Source organism: Pararge aegeria, chromosome 20 (assembly GCF_905163445.1).
Source record: "Pararge aegeria chromosome 20, ilParAegt1.1, whole genome shotgun sequence".
NCBI lineage: Eukaryota > Metazoa > Arthropoda > Insecta > Lepidoptera > Nymphalidae > Pararge > Pararge aegeria.
This window is the reverse complement of record NC_053199.1, coordinates 6,981,824-7,002,301: the sequence shown is the minus strand read 5'-3', so window position 1 is coordinate 7,002,301 and position 20,478 is coordinate 6,981,824. Positions and strand designations below refer to the sequence as shown.

Sequence of the window (20,478 nt, the reverse complement as noted above, 5' to 3'; positions counted from 1 at the left end):
TAATGACCATTACAAATATAAAGTTTAATATAGTGAATATATCTTAAGATAGCAAATAAGACTTAAATAAATATTTACAGGGGTGCGGAACCGGCGAGTGCGGGTCAGACGCTGACACTGCCCGTGTATCTCAACAGCGCTCGTTCCGAACTACTGTTCACTGTGCGACTTCCCATCGCGGCTGGGCAGGAACCGCACGCCTTCTACGAGCGCGGCGTAGCTCTACTCACCTCCACTGCGCTCAACTAAGCTCCCTAGTGCTTTTTTGAAGCTATTAACGCACTCTAGGCCCACATGGTCCTGTGCACTGCGCTCCCCAGTGATTTAGTTGTTACTGCACTCCTCTCAACCCCCGTCGTTCTCCACTTAACTCTAGAACTAAACTTTAAAGAACCCTCAGTTCGAATCCTTGTGCTTAGCTGAATTTTATTACGCACGTCAAATAAAATGGTATTAAATTCGTCACTGTTATATGACTAAGCATATATAATTTATTATTTAATTTAAACGCAAAATAAAACAATATGAATATTATTATAGTTTTATTGAATAGAAATCTATTTTTTTTTAATCGGCAGTAGATTTGTACTATACCTCAATGCGACAATGTTGCGAACGTTATTCTAGTGTCCGAATTATGAGAAAATATTAATCCTGGGCCCTATTTTTATATGATTAAACTTAATATTCGACAATTATTTTAAAGTAAAAATACTCAATACTGATTGAAAACTATATTTGACTAGTTCCTTGAATGACCGTTTTCATCCCAGGAGGCTTTAGTTTTGGTAATCTGAAACAACAAATCACATTAAATAATTGTGTCAAAAAAAGATGGTCCAACTTTTATTGGAAAAACTATCGCCTTTAAAAAGAGCGACACTTCTTAAGGTCACGAAGTAAAACGTCCTACAAAGGCATAGGTGTTATTCATAATGTGCCTGTTATTATACCGGCAACCACGCACTTCAGACCGAACCAATGCTGCTTGTCTGCAGAAATAAGCATAGCGGTACTTCCCCGGACGAGTTCCGTCACAAAAGGCTTTGTAAAGGCTTTGTAAAATTGCTACAATAAATGTACATACCGAGTGTGTATAATCTTGCGCGGCGACGAGGGGTGCACGAAGGTGTCACGTTGTCGCTCCCACTCCATATACTTGTGGTGCTGACGCTGTCGCCGCCGATCCACATAACTTATCTAAAAATTAATTAAATATTTTTTAATTAATATAACTCAGGTATATATATGCATCAGCTTAGGAAGTAAGGAAGGAACTACATTTGCAAATAGATTTGTAAATACTAGATTATATGCTGTAGAAACTACTTATTTTGCGGGATTATATATCAGTATTTTATTTATCATCGGTACAGCCGAACATAGGTACAACAAACCAAAGAATTTATAAGTTGTTTAGAGTATCTTTGCAAATAAGTCTGATACTAGGGCTCATAAATTTTATATATTTTAAGATAAATTTTAATTCATCAAGAATCATTTTATCCCACTCCAGGACACGGGAGTCCTCTCAGGTTTAACTGGCCGTAGTCCCAAAACATGGCCATGTGCGAATTGATAGACTACGCAAACGTTTGTAAATATTATGGAGAACTCTCGGGCATGCATGTTTGTTTTCCTTCGCCGTTGAAGCAAATAATGTGTAATTGTTAAAACGCACTCTTACTCCTAAAATTGAGTCCCCCAGGAAGGAAGGCCAAAGTCCTAAAGGCTATCAACGTTTTTCATGATTATGCTCGCCCCCGAAACTTCAAGCTCAGCACTGCTCAAAAAGTCATACACTACTCACCACGCAACTGGCAGGTATCCAGATGAAGGCGGTTGAAAGCACGACAACGCCAACGATATTGTCGCGCAGAAAACCCAGCACGTTGTTTATATTGATGTCCTCGATTATATCCCAGAACCGCTCGACTACGTCTTGTATTGTTTTCTCACAAACTCCCTAGACGCAAAGAAAAGTAATGAGGGTTAAATTTTTTCCGCATTTATGTCATAAAAAAATATTGGCACATAGTTTTAAGGCAATGGTACCAATTCTGTTGGGTACTACCCTCGTAACTAATTGAAATTAGCTTAGAAAAAATATCTTAAAACTTTCCCACAGGTAACATACTGAAATATGTTACCTGTGGGTGGCAGTACTTTAAAAATCTGTCAATTTAGTTTAGTTTTGAGATTCGTGTACAACAGAAACGGCATCAATGTATTTTTACTTTTTATACTTTATCGCGAGAAAATAATGGAGCACAGCTATTATAAAAAATAAAGACCACTTGTAAAAATTAGTTCACAGTAAAATAATAGTCTGTGGCTTTCGTCGAAGTTAGTTCTACATATGCGAAAAGCCGCACCAATTACAGGTTTCTAATTGTATCTACTGCGTCTAAAAGTCTAAGACAGTTTCTATTTTGGCAAACTTGGGCGGATCTTTTAAAGCTTTATATTCTAAACGAGAGGTTTGCCTAGACTGTCGCTTGCCGTTTGCATTTTCCTGTTAATAAATACCGGCCAGTTGGTGTAAAAGGGTAAATAGCTTGTCGGAACCGTTACCACGTTTTAAATATTCATATGACTCACCTTATTGCAAAAGCCTTGAATACAAGGCGTCCCGTCAGGCAAGATGTCGTTATGTGCAACAGGGAAGCATGTTTTGTTCAAACTTTTCCGGCAGCAACGTTTGCAGGCATCCGCAACTTAAAAAAATACATTTCCGCATTAGGACCTGTCTTAGGCAAATAAAAAACAAGCAACATTTAAAGTTTTAGCTTTGTCATTAACCGTTATTTGGCAGTAATTACACCGGCAACCCCGGACCGGACCGGAATATAGACCGGAACACAGCAATGCTGTTTGGCGTCAGAAATAGGCATGGTATCTTTGACATTGGAATTTTAATCCCGGGAAAACATACAGTTTCCGCGGGATATTTTATACAATGTGGTGTCAACAATAAATAGTTTAATGTTAATTCCGATGTCGAGCAGCCATCTTGACAATCTATATGCGGCTTCAATACCTATATCGCACATGCAGCTGTGTAGGCCCTGCGTCTCGCAGTACGGCACGCACGAGCCGTTCCGACAGCGCCCGCGCTCTGCGCACTCGTGCTCGTCTGCGATGGCCGGCGCCTGCGCACAATATCACGGCCATAAAGTTCGAGCGCAGGAAGAATCACAGAATAAGAAACATACAATACAATGTGTACAAAACTAATACTGAAGCATTATGAAAATTAAGCTTAATTGGCTATAGTCAGCGAAAAGCAAGAGAATCTGTGCGGTGTAATTTATAATTTCTTCAATGCTTATACTCCACACCAAACACCACATTATTTTGTAGTTAAATTTAAGTTGGTAAGAAATATGATATTTTTAATTCATTATCACACACAAAAAGCACATTGGGCGGCATAATAAAGGAGTTCGGGATTATTTCATAGCCTGAGTGCAGGTGTACCTTGGGGCAGTCGGCCGAGGCGCCGTTGCACGTTGCCTCGCCCTCGCACGCGGAGTGCGCTGCCTCGCGACACACCACGCCCGGCGCCGCGAACACGCAGCCCGCACAGCAAGGCGAGTTCTTGTCACTGCACCACACACAAGTGTCTTTTATTCTCTATCCCTATTAATATTTCAAATGCGAAAGTGGTTTGTTTGTTACTTATAACCGGCTGAATCGCTGCGGGTCATGAGATGGTCAAAGCACCTGGTGTTGCTTGCCAAGAAGAAGCCCTATATAAGCACTTATACTTGTGTTTGTAGTGACTCAAGAAACTTTTGAAGCCAGATTCTACAGAAATTAAATATTAATCTAATAGTGCGAGCAAGACGAAAACACAAACATTAACACACACAGCATTTATATTTATATCATATTTATGTATTAGTATATTAAATATACATCTTTATTTTTTATCTTATCCATATTTCACGGCATACAAATTGTGCAACAGAAAAACGCGCGGCACCGCTAAATCTTTTGTCTTATACGCACGCACGCGCACGGCTTGCGGTCTGACGCTCGCGCGCACTTTGTACAAAATATGACTTTAAGTATTTTCGCGATACGTCACGCAACACCTGTATCGCTTGCTACTACCATTCTGCCATCAAAATTTCCGCTATTGTTTGCTTGTTAACGGGCACGCTAATCTCCTTCTGTTTCTTTACTATAGTTTATTATTTATTACCCTCTGTTTAACTTGTATATTGTGTGCCTGTGTATGCTTTTTGAGACTAATAAACGTATTTAGTTCTGGACTTACTCTCTTCATGGAACACTTACAAGATATTTATTCAAATACGTGCCTATAACGATAACCACCTCTACAGTTGTGAAGTTAAACAAACTACTTACATTATAGACAAATAATATACCTGCAGACAGCGCCTTGGTTTTTCCGTAGCTTACAATTTTTATCGCAGCACATATCGTTATCCTCAGTACCTGAGAACATAAACATATATTAGTTTCAAATGATGTAAGTTTTGTAGAACATTCTAAGTATTGGATAGGCGTTACTTTGCGGAAATCCATAATATATTATGAAAATAAAGGTTAATTTGCTATACTCCGCGAACAGCAGGAGAATCTGTATGGTGTAATTTATAATTTCGTCAATCCGTATACTCCACACCAAACAGAATTGTTAACAATTATTCATTGTAAAGTCAACAACTCCTGAGGATGCTCCGGTTTCGTAGCGAAACGTGCGTAGAGGGTACATTGCCGAGGATCTGTTTTAAATACATAGTTTTTATTTACTCATTGCTATCAAGTATGAATTATTTTAGGAGATTTATTGTAACGCAAGCCGGGCTTTTCGGCTTGTATGGTAGTACCGCCACTGAATTTATAATATTAAGTATTATCTAAACGATAAAAAAGTTTGGGTACGAATTGCTCTAACTTCATAGCTAATAAATTTATTGACTGCGTGATGGTGATGCGTTTGGAACCCTCCTAGCTTTAGTGTTAAGTTGTGTGGTTACCATCATCAGCTCGCAATAATGGAGACATATAATACATATATAAACGCTTCTTAAGTCCCCGTAATAGGCCTACGTTAATAAAGACGCTCCGCGAAAGAGAAGCTTAAGTCATAACGACTATCACCGCTTTCGTTTTATAAAACTTAGTACCCAATAACCCTGCGTCGCACTCCTCGCCTCCCTCAACACGCAGGTTGCCGCAGAAGCTCTCTTCGGGCTCGGAGAAGCATCGGCCTGACTTAGCCTGCAGCACCTTGCGGATCGAGCGCAAACTGCACGGCGAAAAACGCTGCAATAAAACACACGCGGTTTCACTAACGACGAACAAGGCAGAGGCCGTTCCTTCGTTTTTCCTAACGTCAAAGGTTGTCTGGAAGACATCGCTTTAGTGAGCAGACCGCCTTTGCACGCTCTATTTTCTATTCTAAGTGAGGTATATGTGTTTACTTTGTATAAAATGTATGTGGTAACGCCTAATCAAAGAAGATTCCTAGGCATAAATTTATATTTTACCAATCGATTTTTGACTTGGGAGCTCATGTAATCTAACTTGTCTATCATTCACACAAGGTATTTTGTTTTTGTATTATCATATTTTCCATTTTACATGTGGATTTATGGTTACTAAAAAATACCGACTCGGTGTCGTAACTTCATATGGCGTTCTTCTCTTGGATGATGACTTCGTTAGTCATCATCTAAGAGTTGGTCAAAAGTTTTTTCACTGTCAAATCAGTAGGCATACCATTTAAGCGTTTCCTAGGTTTAGTGAAAAGGAACATTAGCATTTAGCACGTAACCTTTAAATACATCATGTGTCATTCTTTTAATTACAAAACGAAAGACTTACGCCTGACCCTAAGTATAATAGGGATAAAGACAAGAACAAGAAGAGATGAAAAATGTTGTAATGAAAAAAGTAAAAATAATAACTCGCCTTGTTGTTGACGTCATACCCGCTGACGCTGTAGGTGTACATGAGGTAGGAGCCGCCGTGGCTGGCGGCGGGCGAGCACTCGGCGACGTCAGGGTCGTGTTCCGAGCCCCAGTTGTGCCCGAACTCGTGCGCCGTGACGAGGTCGGCCTCGCGTGTGATGACGCGCTGACCGTAGTGGTTCCTCGACGACGACAGTCCCGAGTTCAAGTACAGAGTGTATCCGTTCTTAAAGTACTCTGCGCGTCACATTAAACAAAATCAATCAATATCAGTTCTGCATATTAAAGTGTTCAGAATACAGTTGTCACAGCCCCTCATCTTCCATCGGGTGTAGTATGAGGCGACTAAGAGAATATACATTTTTATGTTTTAATTTAATTTAATTTATTGTAATTATTACTCGTTCATAAATTCTTTTAATAGCCCCGGGGAGACGAATTGGTCAACTGTAATGTCTTCACGGGGTGCGTTGCTAAATAAATAAATAAACAGAGAAGCATAGCAGCATCCACTGTGCTACTACTCGTACTAACATGTACTGCGATAACCAACCCGTCAGCCCAGCGTGGTGATTATGACCTAACCCTCACGTTGGGAGAGGTCTTTAGTCCAGAGTTGACTTGTTATACGCTATTAATGCATTGATTAAACAGGTGCATGTAATACACAAAATTATGTTAAAATGTTAACAAAACACTTTCTGAATTTAGGGTTGTTTTCATTTATCATGAAAAGAGACTATATTATGTTATTTCTTAACATGCGTTTAGAGTTATACGCTATTAATGCATTGACTGGACAGGTGCATATAATACCCAAAATTATGTTAAAATGTTAACAAAACACTTTCTGAATTTAAGGTTATTTTCATTTATCATGAAAAGAGACTACATTATGTTATTTCTTAACATGAGTTTAGAGTTATACGCTATTAATGCATTGATTGAACAGGTGCATGTAATACCCAAAATTATGTTCAAATGTTAACAAAACTCTTTCTGATAACGTATCTCGCGAAAGGCTTGCCGACAGGCGCAGATCTTGTAATCACTGCTGTCAAACGTCACTTTTCCATGCAATAAATAAACAAAAGTGACGTTTATAGCAGTGATTGCAAGATTAACGCCTGTCGCAAGACTGTCGGGAGATACGTTATCACTCTGCGTTTAGAAAACGCATATTAAGATGTAACAATGTATCATGTTAAGAAATAACACATGATATCGCAACGGCAACTCAACTTGTTTGTTCAATTCTGCGTCCCAGCTTTATTGATGATATTAAAATGAGTGATTAATACTTGATTTGGACCAAACTCATTGAAATGTATGACCAAACATATGTATTAATTGCACTAGTTCTTCCTTTGTTTGGCTAGAGTTGGCTCTAGGAAACGGTCGCACGTATATATATATGCAAAAGTCACCTCATACTACTATTGAAATTCTAAAAATGTATCGTCGCAGCCACTTTTAAACTTGCTTCAGTTTAAACTTAGACCTTACCCGACACCACAAGACGTGATTAGGCCATATGAAAATATTGTACTTTCTAAGAAAAGTTATAACACTTAATACTATTGCATTATTGCTTTATAATATTGCTAGACCATAAAAAACGTGGTAATTTGAAATAATAGAAAAATGGTAAGTAGTATATATAATGTAGCAAACAGCATAAAATAAAAGTTTTGATTTAGAAATTGATTACTTGTTAATGTCCATATAACAAAGACTAATGAAAAGAAGTTACCCAGATATCCAGATAATATTAATGAGAATAATATGTGACCAGCAAACACAATTCAAAATATAATATAATATGATGATTTAACATTTACAAATGTAGTAGAATGACAAATTACATATTCCTTTTTACTTCAGAATTTCTATATATAAGCTTATTCAGTTCATGCAATGGAGCTGTAATAAAAAAAATACTGACGATGAAGTGACTATGGTGAATGTAACGTGCAAAGCGAACGAAAACAACATAAAATAAACACTCACATTTTGCACCGAAACAGCTGAAAACAACGAAATAAAACTAAAACATTTTGTGATAAATAAAATTAAAATCCGTTGATAAAGCTAGAATCAAAAGGCGTTGGGAACATGCAGCATATCTATACAAAAACTATGTGTGAAATAAAACGCAACTCTTTCGACTATGTAATTAAAAATATATCAGCCGGTGGACCAATTTGGAGTTTGGTGTAGAAAATGCGCTACTTTATATTATAAACATTTACATTAAATACCTTACAGACAGTATCAGGGCTAACTCAGTTTCACACGAGGCTTTAACATAATTTACCTTAATCAAATTAACAAGTTTGGTTGCGAAACAAAAGACACTATCCATTTTTGATTATTCAGCAATTTCCAAGTTACATATCGAACTGAATTTCTACAGATGTTGTTGATAAAAATTACACGCTTGAATGACGCTAGATCTAAACTGATGACCGAGATAAATAAATGTCGGCATTAAGACAAAGTTTAAAAAAAGTAAAAACGAGACAAAGTAACAGCAGTCTCCAAACGTTTTGGCCAAACTGAAGTAAACTTTTCAGAAGTTCAAAGCGGCGTTAGAAAAGGGTAGTCTGCAAACCTTTTGGCCGCACTAAAGTAAGCTTGCGCGTTATTCAGGGCGGCCAAAATTTTATGGACTTATTACTGTGGACGTGCAAGTGTGTGTCTGACACAATTCTGTCAAACTTTAACGAAGCAACTACAGAAGTCATTTTAAACTGACCCTGAGGACATATTATGATAGGTAAATGGAGTTTGGCCATATTGGTTCGTTACGAATAACACTTTTCAAAACACATGAGTCAAAAGTCACATGCTGTAAAAAAATAAGCACTAAAACTTCCTAATGTGTTCTTAATCTTCGAAGTCAGATTGCTGATGAGAAAACCGATGTTCGTGTGAGCTTAATGTCCGATAGAGCAAGAAAAGTTACTGAATATTCTTATAAGTTATATTCTATGTTGTTTAAAACATAAATGTCACTAAAAAATAAAGTAATTGGACACTTTTTGTTTTAGATTTTGTAAGGGACTGTACACTATACAGTAAAGCTCAGCCTAAAACTCTAGTGACATATTGTAGAACGACCAAGTTTGGGACTCGTTAGGTTTGTTGCGATAATCTTTTCAATACACGTAAAAGCTTGATTTCAGAAGTTTCAATAAATGAATATCATAAGGCTTGTTGATTACAGTCAGTTTCGTTTAAGAATGTGTTTTAACTGAATTAGCGCCAATGCCATCATAAATAGTAAGCGCCGCGGAAGTTGGAAAGCAATCCTGTACCTGGAGTGCAAATTCCGCCAACGGAGTTCCGTCTCGGGGAGCCAACGTATGCTAAGCCGAGGATACCACCCTCAAACTTGAGGTCCGTAAACAAGTGCGCCAGGCAGAAGTCTTTGTGCGAATACTCGCGGCTAAATACCTGTATAAAAGTTAATCCGATTAGCTTTTGTAACAAATATTTTTTAGTGAAAATCGTAACACATCGTAATGCAACATCAGCCTTTTTTTTTATTCCACTACAAGTTAGTTTTTGAATCTCAATTTTGGCGGTTAGTGATGCAGCAGTATAAGATGGTAGCGGGCTAACTTGCCAGGGGTATGGGGTTATATTAAACCCATAACATAATCGGTTTCCACGCGGCATCGTACCGGAACGCTAATTAGCTTGGTGGAGCGTCTTTATCCGTAGGGTGGTAACTGACGGCCGAGTGGCGCAGTTGGCAGCGACCCTGCTTTCTGAGGTGGCTGAACATGAATGTTTTTCAGTGTCTGGGTGTTTATTATAAATATTTATGTGTATTATTTTCATAAAAAAATATTCATCAGCTATCTTAGTACACATAACACAAGCCACGCTTACTTTGGGGCTAGATGGTGATGTGTGTATTGTCGTAGTATATTTATTTATTTAACTAGCCATTGTCGAAGCCTCCCACCAGATATATTATGCCATCAGCTCCAGGTGTCCGGATAAAGCTGGACGTAGTTAGACTTTTTAATGCATGCCCGACCAAAATAAACGGTGTCTGGCTTTAGTTAGGCTTTTTGCATTACGCATACGAGGTAATTTTTAAAAAAGCCTTGTGTTACTAACATTTTTTTTTCGTACCTACGTAATACTGAGACACAAACTGCAGCACTGATCTGTCCGGCTATTATGTTTGGCGATCTGGCAAACCTACATCAGTGGAAGGCTGTGGATAATGAGTGATTTATTCTTTTGTTAATTTTGTAACCGAGCAGAACTCACCTCGAGCAGGTTGCGAACGTCCCACTTCTCGCGCACCATATTGTAGTGCGCCTCACCGCCGCGCACGCGAGTGGGTTCCGAGTGGACCAATATCTTCTTGATTACGAAACCCATGCCCTTGAACCCATCCGCGTCCTGTCAATTGATTATTTTATATTATATAATATACGATGATATATGGATTTCTTAGCCAATGAGTAAAACGGGACCCTATTACTATGGCTACAACACGCTGGCCGTCCGTCTGTCTGTCTGTCCTTCTGTCACCAGGCTGCATTTCATGAATCGTTATAGATAGACGGTTGAAATTTCCACAGATTGATGTCTTTCTATTGTAAACAAGTACTAAAAATAAGTATAATTATATAAGGGGGCTCCTATAAAACTGACATGTTTTTTTGTCGTTTTAATAGATACGTATAAATAGTACGGAACCCATTGTGCGTGACTCCGAATCGCAGGAGACCGTTTTTTTTAGCAATTTGATTATTTGTAGAGCAGAAATTATTCCACTATAAACTAGCCAATGAACTACGTGAGTAAGTGGTATATGTCTTTGGGGAATAGGGTGGAACATTCCTTACAGAGGACTGATCACCCGTCTGGCAATGGCAGGCGTACCCTCAATAAATAATAAATAAAAAAAGTGGTATATGACGATGTAGTCTAAGATGGTAGCGGGCTAACCGGTCAGAGGTATGGCAGATTTACGCGGCATCGAACGCTCGCTAAATAGCTTTACGGTATCTCTTTGTCGGTAGGGTGGTAGGCTTGACCAGACCAGACCAGACCAGAGAAAATTCAAATACAACATAATCCCAAATCATCCCTTTCGGGAATCGAGACCTCCTAATTATAAGCCCGCAGCGCACACCGCGCTTGATTGATTAAGCCTTTAATTGCATGTGTTACACAATGACTTTCTTGTTCTGCACCGTTAGCTTGACAGAAGGGTTGATGAGTCTTAAAAATTATTTAATAAAAAGCAGATTCTAAGCATTCCAGATGTGAATAACAACATCTGGATGGCTTAGTTAGGCTTTGTTGTTAAAATACTAATGCCCGTTTTCACTAACAACGAACAAGGCAATGCTTAAGTAAATTCTAAGCATTCCAGATGTGAATAACAACATCTGGATGGCTTAGTTAGGCTTTGTTGTTAAAATACTAATGCCCGTTTTCACTAACAACGAACAAGGCAATGCTTAAGTAAATAACTAATACTTTTCAAATTTACTAATCAAAGAAGATTTCAGGGCATTTACATTTCACCAATCAATTTTCACTAGGCAGTTCATATAACCTAACTTGTCTACGACACAAGGTGTGGTATTTTGTCTTTATATTATCATATTTTTTTTAACTGAATTAAACGTTTTTTATCTGCCAAGTGTCAGTTTATGAGTTCCTTAAACATTACGCACCGACGCAAGATGGCCTTTAGATGGCCTTACATCGTTGGTTCATCACCCAAGAGTTGGTGAAATATTTTTTTCTCTAGGCATCACCTAAATCCGATTTATGGCTGTAAATAAATAAATAATAATTGAATGAATGCTTACTTGACGATCTTGCCATACTGTGTCGTTGTAAATTTTATGAACTCTATCAATTAGGCTGATCTGAAACAATGATCTAATTTTCAAACATATTCGCTACAGAAAATATTCCTCAGTAAATAAAAATGTTGCCTGCCTCGCTATTAAGCGATAAGGCCGCCTTTTGTATTCTACTTCTTTCTATATGTTTTGGTTTTTATTATATTTTGTATATGTTAATGTTGTGGTATACAAATAAAGAGTTTAATAATAATAAAAATGATAAAATATCCTTGAAGTATTAACATACCAAATAACTGATTGTGCTTTTAGTATTACTTGCACCCATTTCTTGAAAAAATCTATAATCAGCCACAAGTAGCAGTGGGCAACGTGTCTTTGTGGGCGTATACTCATAGTCACTCTGTCTTTTAACTCTTTTTCCTTGTTTTAACTCTTTATCAGTTCGGATATCTAATTTTTCAATATTATGTCCGTTTTCTTGTAGCTGGCCTAAATATTTATTCTTCTCAGACTGTTTGTGCCTTGATTCTAAAGAATCATTGTAATCATCTTCGCCATCTTCTTTTAACTCTATAGAAAAACAGAACATTAAGAATTGTGCATTGCTCCACAACAAATGTTTCAAAATTCTGCAGTCACAGTTCACACACAGAAAGGTTGAAGATGAGCAGAGTTGAAAAGTAATAACATCATATTTCTCCAATACTATAAATTAGTTAAATGTCTGTGATTACATGTTAATTTTAATTTTCGTGATGAGTTTTTTTTAATATGTTCACATGGCTTTATAGTTACTAAATTTAAGTTAATCATAACTTACATTTATTTTAGGGTTCTTTTACAAATTGTTATAAATAACTATATTATTATCAGTGTACACATCAAATATATAAAATTCTCCTGTCATTGTGTTCCGGGACACACTCCTCCAAATAGCTTAACCTTTTCTTACGAAAATTGATTTGCATACTCAGTAGGTCTTAGAAACAGTCATAATCTTTATTTTCACTATTTAAAAATGGAAAAAATAGTTTTGCAGGTGGCCCAAAACTTTTTTATAATTATTTTATTATCATCTACCATCCCAAAATATTAAAAAAGCAGTTGTGGCCCACAGGTAGTAAATACATCAAATTATATATTTTTACCCTCTCCTTCCTTAACATAGCCACACACCCGAGGATTGTAGTTCTCTGTACCAGACCAGCTTAGCTTTATATCTGAAGAGCGATAGGTTATCATAGTTTTATCACCAAGATGTGGTAAGTGTCTCCATGATGGCTGTAATTTAATAAAATTATGTTGCATATTTGTTTGGTTCATTTAAAAAGAAAACTCATTGTAAGTTTTATCACCAGGATGTGGTAAGTGTTTTCATGATGACTGTAATTTAATAAATTGATGTTGTATATTTGATCCGTCAATTAAAAAAGAAAACTCAAAGTAATACTATCATATTAACTTAGTAAGTATGCTCTTATAACAAAAGTAATGCCTTAAAAGTAAATAGGCATTTTCAAGGAAGACCAGACCTAAGCTAGACCTTATGATTGATTTACATAGACTCTGTGTTTTTTTAAACACTTATTATAAATGGAAATAAAACCTGTAATTAGAAATACTTGTAATTTAGTATTTGATTGAGTAAAAAACAAGTGATCCCAAAATATCTGGCATGAAGTATGTACTAATAATAAAATAATTTTTACTAAACAAACTTGTAAATACCTAACCTCAATGTGAAAAGTTTCATCAGGAGTGTGAATTATGCCAGTGATGACACCATCTTCAATATGAAGCTTCACATCAGACAGAGACTCACCAAACACTCGGCCAGTGTAATAATGATCATAATCTAAAAATCATTTTTTATTAGTCTTAAAATTTTTATAAAACATTTTATATCAGACAAAACATATTATATCCTCCACTGTAAGCAATAAATTAACTGCTGGTGTATCACTAAGTGGTGTAAAGACAGGGTAGCAATGATTCATTGGATCAATGTCAGGGGGTCCCCGGTAAATGAAGGTTCCCAGACCATGAGAGTCCAGAGCACAGAGGAGGGTGAGGATCTTAATACATCTCTTGTATTTAGGTAGTTTTCAAACACAAATTCAAAGAATATCAAAAGAGCAATGTCCTTATTTTATCCACTAAAAGATGATTCAAATTGTTTTGAAAATTGTATTCAAGGTTTAACCCTTATGATGGGCCTTAGTGGGCCACCTGATGGTTTGTTTATGCTGTAGATGTCAGTTTAGTAAAGCTCATCCGGTTTGATTGGCAGAAGCTTGATCTAAGCTTTCTTACATAGTCTATTATGAAGAGATTAGCTTACCAATATGTACTACAGTTTTGTTCCCATCACCATCCACAGAATAAGCTTTGAAGTTGGAATGCAGTACTGAATTGTGCGGGTGAAGTATAAGCCTGAAACTCTTTCCATGAGTCTGGAAATGTAGTTCTTTTATTGTGTTAAAGGGATGCTTGGAGAGTTTAGCACCTCGCTTCACTATGTGATGGGTAAACTTCGATGCATGTAACGTCTCATAATATTTTAAATTCTGATGTATGGAGCCTATAAAAAAATGTAGTAAGTGGAAGAATTCCGTATTTAGGTATAAAAAAAAATTCAAGTTCACCCAATTTAACATCCGTATAAGGACAAAATACTTACAGTCACCAAAATACAATAGGACTAAAACAGTAATTGCAGCTAAAAAGTGTCTTTTCATTACTATTTTTATCGATACTGCAATGATATTTAAAAATTTGTACATACATATACCAAAGTCGAAGATTGGAATATTAAAATTTAAATTGCACTTTTCAGTGTATTTTATTTTATTTTTATTCAGAATACATTTGATATTCGCGATTGGATTGTGATTGTGCATAGAATACAGATCTGTCATTAGTTTATTATCTGTACCATACCACAGACCTGTAAATAAATAATAACATGCTGCCAATGATTAATAATTGTTTATTTTTACTTATTTTATTTTTAAATTATAAGCATAAAACCAGCTCTATTAAAAAGTTATAAAATAAAATATATCCTCTTCTCCGCTTGCGGGGCTTTTGAATGCCCAAGAGAGCTTCTTAAGCTTTTGATCAAAGCTTTTCGCGAGAAGACCATTGACTGAAGTTACTATCGGAACAATAACGGTTGACTCAACTTTCCACCTGGCAGTAATCTCGTGATTAAGTTCAAAGTATTTAAATACTTTTTTCTTTTCAGCTTTCACCAGATTTCATGTGGAATAGCACTGATCGATCGACTAGCATTATATCAGGTCTATTAGCTGTTCTTACTGTCCTACTAGCTGTATTAAAAATAATAATTGGAATAAGAATTTTATTATTATTATTATAAAACCCCTCTTTTTGCATCATGTCTTGTTTGTATCCTCATTATATGTTTAGCATATATTTTGCATTGTCTGGTTTAGTAATTTTACTTTATGTCATTGTATGTAGGTAAAAATCCATAGTAAAAAGTAAAAATGTAATAATTGTAAAATTAACTAGTAGATATAAATTAGGTGAAGATTTCATTTTAAATTCGGAAATGATTGGGTAACAATTAGAAACAAGTAAACAACGAACTATTACCATTAAGATCGCTGGAAGGCTGGAAGTGGAAATGATGAAATCAAAACAATATTTTGAATCAGCCTGCCCCGCCTGACTCATGCCTGACGTCACAAAAAAAACAATGCTACGCTGTTCGCCCTTATTCGAGAATGTGGCGTTATATAGCTGTTTCACGCAAATAAAAAGAGACAAAGGTACAATTCGGTAACTTTCGCAGTATGTCGGATTCTGCAATCGTAGTGTTTATTGATTTTTACCACGATTGCGCTGCACAAATAGCCTCGTCTATAAAAGGAATCGAACGGCGAATTCGTGCGGAATTATAACCGAGTATTCGTATAGAAGAGTCGTAACCAATGTCTGAGAACTTTTAGTCGTTTGTGATTATTACTTTAATTTGGAATTTGAATAGATTATTCAGTCATTTGTTGAAGAAAGTGTGGTGTGTTCAGAATTTCAGCTTTTCAGAAAACCGTGAGTATTTTAAAGACCTGACGTAAAATTAAGTTGTGAATTTAAGTAAATCCGATATCATTTGATCTACCATGTTGATAGAGGATTAAATCATTAAGGATGGAACATTTTAGGAATAAGGAATTTTATCTAATATGGATAACTGAGGGCACTGCGCAGTTTAAAAATAAAATACATAATGTATTGAGGTCATCGATCGTCATCTACGGCCGTTAAGGTCGCCATTTTGTCAGGAGTTTTGCTTCTACGTTTTACTTTGGAGTTTGTTTTTTTTTGCCCTTTTTATAATTATTTATTTTTCCGATAATCACATTGGGAAGCTATCAGGATAATTAAGATTTTTAACCAGCAACCTCTTTATATTAGGCAACGTTAAAATCACATGTTAATTAATCCATATATACTCCTCCTGACGCTGTGTTGAGCGCTGTGGTCTTATGAGTGGGAAGTCCCGGGTTCGATCCCCGGCAAATATTGACATTGGGAATTTTATATTTCGGTATTCGGGAAACGAGGCATTGGCTAGTTACCATCTGACCGACAAAGACGCTCGGCCAATCGATATATCGTTGCTTTGCCCGATACCACCTTAAACTGCATCATGCTAACTACCATCAGGTGAAATTGCAGTCATAGAGATGGCATAGAGATAACTAGAGTTCCTACTGGTTTTTTTAAATTCTTCATTAAATCCAATAAAGGTGAACTTAAAGTATTAAAGCTGTCTAATATGGCCTGAGAACCAGGATCTCCTACTATGCCCAAGTTACAGTATTATTCCTTATCCCGAAATACTGTCCATATATTATACATGCTGAATATTGAGATATGAATTATTCTTCTATTTCAGATCATCATGCAAATTTTTGTGAAGACTCTAACGGGAAAAACTATAACTTTAGAGGTTGAGGCCTCTGACACAATTGAAAATGTTAAGGCCAAAATTCAAGACAAAGAAGGCATTCCTCCAGACCAGCAGAGGCTTATCTTCGCTGGAAAGCAGCTAGAAGATGGGCGCACGCTATCTGACTACAACATACAGAAGGAATCCACTCTTCACTTGGTCCTGCGTTTGAGAGGTGGTATGCAAATTTTCGTCAAGACCTTGACTGGCAAAACTATCACATTAGAGGTTGAGGCCTCTGACACAATTGAAAATGTTAAGGCCAAAATTCAAGACAAAGAAGGCATTCCTCCAGACCAGCAGAGGCTTATCTTCGCTGGAAAGCAGCTAGAAGATGGGCGCACGCTATCTGACTACAACATTCAGAAGGAATCCACTCTTCACTTGGTCCTGCGCTTGAGAGGTGGTATGCAAATTTTCGTTAAGACCTTGACTGGCAAGACTATCACCTTAGAGGTTGAGGCCTCTGACACAATTGAAAATGTTAAGGCAAAAATTCAAGACAAAGAAGGCATTCCTCCAGACCAGCAGAGGCTTATCTTCGCTGGAAAGCAGCTAGAAGATGGGCGCACGCTATCTGACTACAACATACAGAAGGAATCCACTCTTCACTTGGTCCTGCGTTTGAGAGGTGGTATGCAAATTTTCGTCAAGACCTTGACTGGCAAAACTATCACATTAGAGGTTGAGGCCTCTGACACAATTGAAAATGTTAAGGCAAAAATTCAAGACAAAGAAGGCATTCCTCCAGACCAGCAGAGGCTTATCTTCGCTGGAAAGCAGCTAGAAGATGGGCGCACGCTATCTGACTACAACATTCAGAAGGAATCCACTCTTCACTTGGTCCTGCGCTTGAGAGGTGGTATGCAAATTTTCGTCAAGACCTTGACTGGCAAAACTATCACATTAGAAGTTGAGGCCTCAGACACAATTGAAAATGTTAAGGCCAAAATTCAAGACAAAGAAGGTATTCCTCCAGACCAGCAGAGGCTCATCTTTGCTGGTAAGCAGCTTGAAGATGGTCGTACTCTGTCCGATTATAATATTCAAAAGGAGTCTACACTACATCTTGTTTTAAGATTGAGAGGTGGAATTTAAGAATGATAAAAATTTAAAAATTTTGATCTATATCAAATAAACAATTAAAACTAAATCAATCTGTCTTTCTTTTTGTCTTAACTGCATTGGAACTGTTGAAGCATTATGATTAATAACTATAAATAATGTAGGTATTAGTTTTTTGTAAATTTAAATGATCATCCAATTCTTGCAAAGCAAGACAACCTCTATGGCGCAGGGGTGAGCGCTGTAGTCTTATAAGTAGGCGGTCCCAGGTTCAATCCCTGGCGGGGGTGCAATTGGGGATGTTTTAATTTCCTATTTTGCTCTAGCCTGGTCTGATAAGAGGCTTCGGCCCTGTATAGTCACCACCTTATCGCCAAGACTGCCGTGTAGAAACCCTAGTAGGGCCCTAGGGGTATGGGTTAACTTAAATAACTCTTACCTCTACTAAAAAGTTAGCTTGGCTGCTAGGTTGGTTAGTTAAAAGTCCTCGTATATGTGTAATCAGTCTGACTAAGCCTAAATCCGTCCAACGGCTTTAAATTAATGTTCGGTACATTAATTTAAAGCCGACATGTCTTATTTTGCACGTACCTTTGAGATAACGAACTTACACGTCGAAACAAAAATCTGTCTGAACGATAACAAACTCAAACCTGGCATGTTCACACTCACAGTACTCACAAACACAATTTTATTATAAGTGCAGGGTTTTATAAAAATTTGGGTACCATCTACTTCGCATTTTGACATGTCCACTGCAGATTATTTTGCAAAGCTGTCACTTTTACTGCCTACCTGGTGCGGATACTAATATAAGTTCTACAGGCGACGCTAGCGTGAATTCTGCTGTTAGTTCCAGAGGAATTCCTTTGACGAAGAAGATTTGAAGGAAGGTAGGATTTCAGGCAACATGCTCTTACAAACTTTATAAATACTTCAATATAAAAAAACAGATATTTTTGTCGCGCTTTCCTAATGTGTCGTTAACCTTTGCCCCAAAACAAGAGAACTGAGGAACACATATTTGTTACGACCGGCGAGTTAGCACAAAGGATCTAAAATAGGACCTTCTCCATAATAAAGAAGTAAAGGAAAACACAATAATGGTATGTTACTGGAAGTAGAGGAAAAAGAGCTTCTTAATACTGCGCCTGAAAAAAACTATATGACAATTTATATATTGGCCTATTTATAAGTGGCCAATATATAAATTGTCATATAGTTTTTTTCAGGCGCAGTATTAAGAAGCTCTTTTTCCTCTACTTCCAGTAACATACCATTATTGTGTTTTCATTGATGTAGTGCCATCGTCCCCGTTGTATGCGTACCCGTAAACGGGTAACACGCGAATACTACACGTATTTGAGTTAATGAGTTTGGAAATGATGATCATTTAAAATTTATAAAATCTTCATGTAGGTATGTATCTTAGTTCAGTTTATTAATCCATTACTTTCATGAACATACATTAGAGGTTAGGTAAGTACATGACAACCCGCCGCGCCGCGCCAGGGGCATTGCAGTAAATTTACCGAAATTATTTTCTTTCCATTTTTAATACAATTGTACAATGAATTTAAAAAATCTTCATCAAAAGCTACAAAATATTAAAATGTATCAACTTAAAGGACAAAAAATAGTTTCGATTTACAATTATACTAATCAGTTATAGAGTTAAATGGATATCACTTACAATGTTATGTCTTTTGTATTCTGCTTCTATTTTTGTGTTTATTTTTCTTGTATAATTCTTTTAATGAAGTACAAATAAAGAATAATAATAAAAATAATGTTATTAATAATTATTATACTGTTATATCATGTAATTGAGGTCTTCACTTTTTATTTAAATACGTCATTATTGGGGGTAGCTTTCCAAGGGTGATCCATCCAAGGGAAATCTCGCCGCGCAACGAGATTAAATAAAATACACGATAAACAGTCTTCAATGAACAGAAGAAGAAGCAACGAAGAATAGAGTCTTTATTCTTGCTTCGCGATCAGTGGAATGCCTGGGCCGGTCGCCAGAGCCGTTTATATGTATATCGTTTCGTTCAATTCTCTAGAAACTCTGAGATCAACTCATTATTTATCCATTTTTTACAGTAAATTTGACAGAAATAGGACCTAATAGTCCTTCCTTATTCTATAGTAAGACTAGACTATTTACGTTACCTAGGGTCTATATAAAACTAAATTCTAAATTCTACTATTTATACAGAAACTAGGCACACTATATTTTACAATTAATGAGTTTACAAAATTTTTACATTTTCCCAAAAGATCAAACTAAAATATGCATTATTCCTCCTTCAGTAAATACAAAACATGGCACTATATACAAACGCAATCAACACACTCGGAGTTATGGTTTAAAACAAAAGATTACCCTAGTCATTTATCTAAACTAAACTTAACACATTAAATTTATGTTTTAAGTTTATTTCCAGTTAGATTTTCTCTTATAAAGTTATGAGCTAAAGAATTAAAATTTGGTTTTCTCCTCCTCTTTCCTCTATCCTTCTCGTTAGCCACGTCTCTGGTTATATTTTATGTATGGTAACTAAATTCGTTGATATAAAATATGGAGGGTAGAGGTAAGGAGAGTCATCTTATATGGGAGAAAAGTTGA

At 36.6% G+C, this 20,478-nt stretch overlaps 3 protein-coding genes across 6 annotated transcripts in view; 2 read left to right on the top strand and 1 right to left on the bottom strand.

The window, feature by feature from the left end:
- Nucleotides 1-534, top strand: part of LOC120632836 (dynein heavy chain, cytoplasmic) — a 74,344-nt gene extending 73,810 nt beyond the window's left edge. For 2 of the 3 annotated variants that reach the window (XM_039902866.1, XM_039902868.1), the window contains one exon: nt 81-534. In XM_039902866.1, the coding sequence (XP_039758800.1) occupies nt 81-249 (169 nt within the window). In that variant the 3' untranslated portion in view covers nt 250-534. The remainder of the gene's footprint in view (nt 1-80) is intronic. The other variant, XM_039902867.1, reaches the window with a different exon arrangement.
- Nucleotides 530-18,504, bottom strand: LOC120632838 (ADAM 17-like protease). 2 transcript variants are annotated; one of them, XM_039902869.1, is made up of 18 exons: nt 18,438-18,504; nt 14,481-14,747; nt 14,142-14,381; nt 13,534-13,655; nt 12,949-13,081; nt 12,087-12,370; nt 11,801-11,860; nt 10,239-10,373; nt 9,269-9,407; nt 5,950-6,185; nt 5,163-5,301; nt 4,398-4,467; nt 3,481-3,607; nt 3,041-3,152; nt 2,602-2,717; nt 1,811-1,966; nt 1,088-1,200; nt 530-793 (listed from the first exon to the last, which is right to left on the bottom strand). In XM_039902869.1, exons 2-18 carry the CDS (start codon nt 14,716-14,718, stop codon nt 733-735), a joined length of 2,481 nt encoding a protein of 826 aa, XP_039758803.1. In that variant the 5' UTR covers nt 14,719-14,747; nt 18,438-18,504; the 3' UTR covers nt 530-732. The 2 variants fall into 2 exon arrangements, with proteins under 2 accessions (XP_039758803.1, XP_039758804.1); XM_039902870.1 differs by having other exon boundaries at nt 14,586-14,747.
- LOC120632842 (polyubiquitin) lies at nt 15,631-17,938 on the top strand. The gene is made up of 2 exons (XM_039902880.1): nt 15,631-15,877; nt 16,728-17,938. The coding sequence occupies exon 2, from the start codon at nt 16,734-16,736 to the stop codon at nt 17,877-17,879; it is 1,146 nt and encodes a 381-aa protein (XP_039758814.1). The 5' UTR covers nt 15,631-15,877; nt 16,728-16,733; the 3' UTR covers nt 17,880-17,938.
- Nucleotides 18,505-20,478: the final 1,974 nt, after the last annotated feature.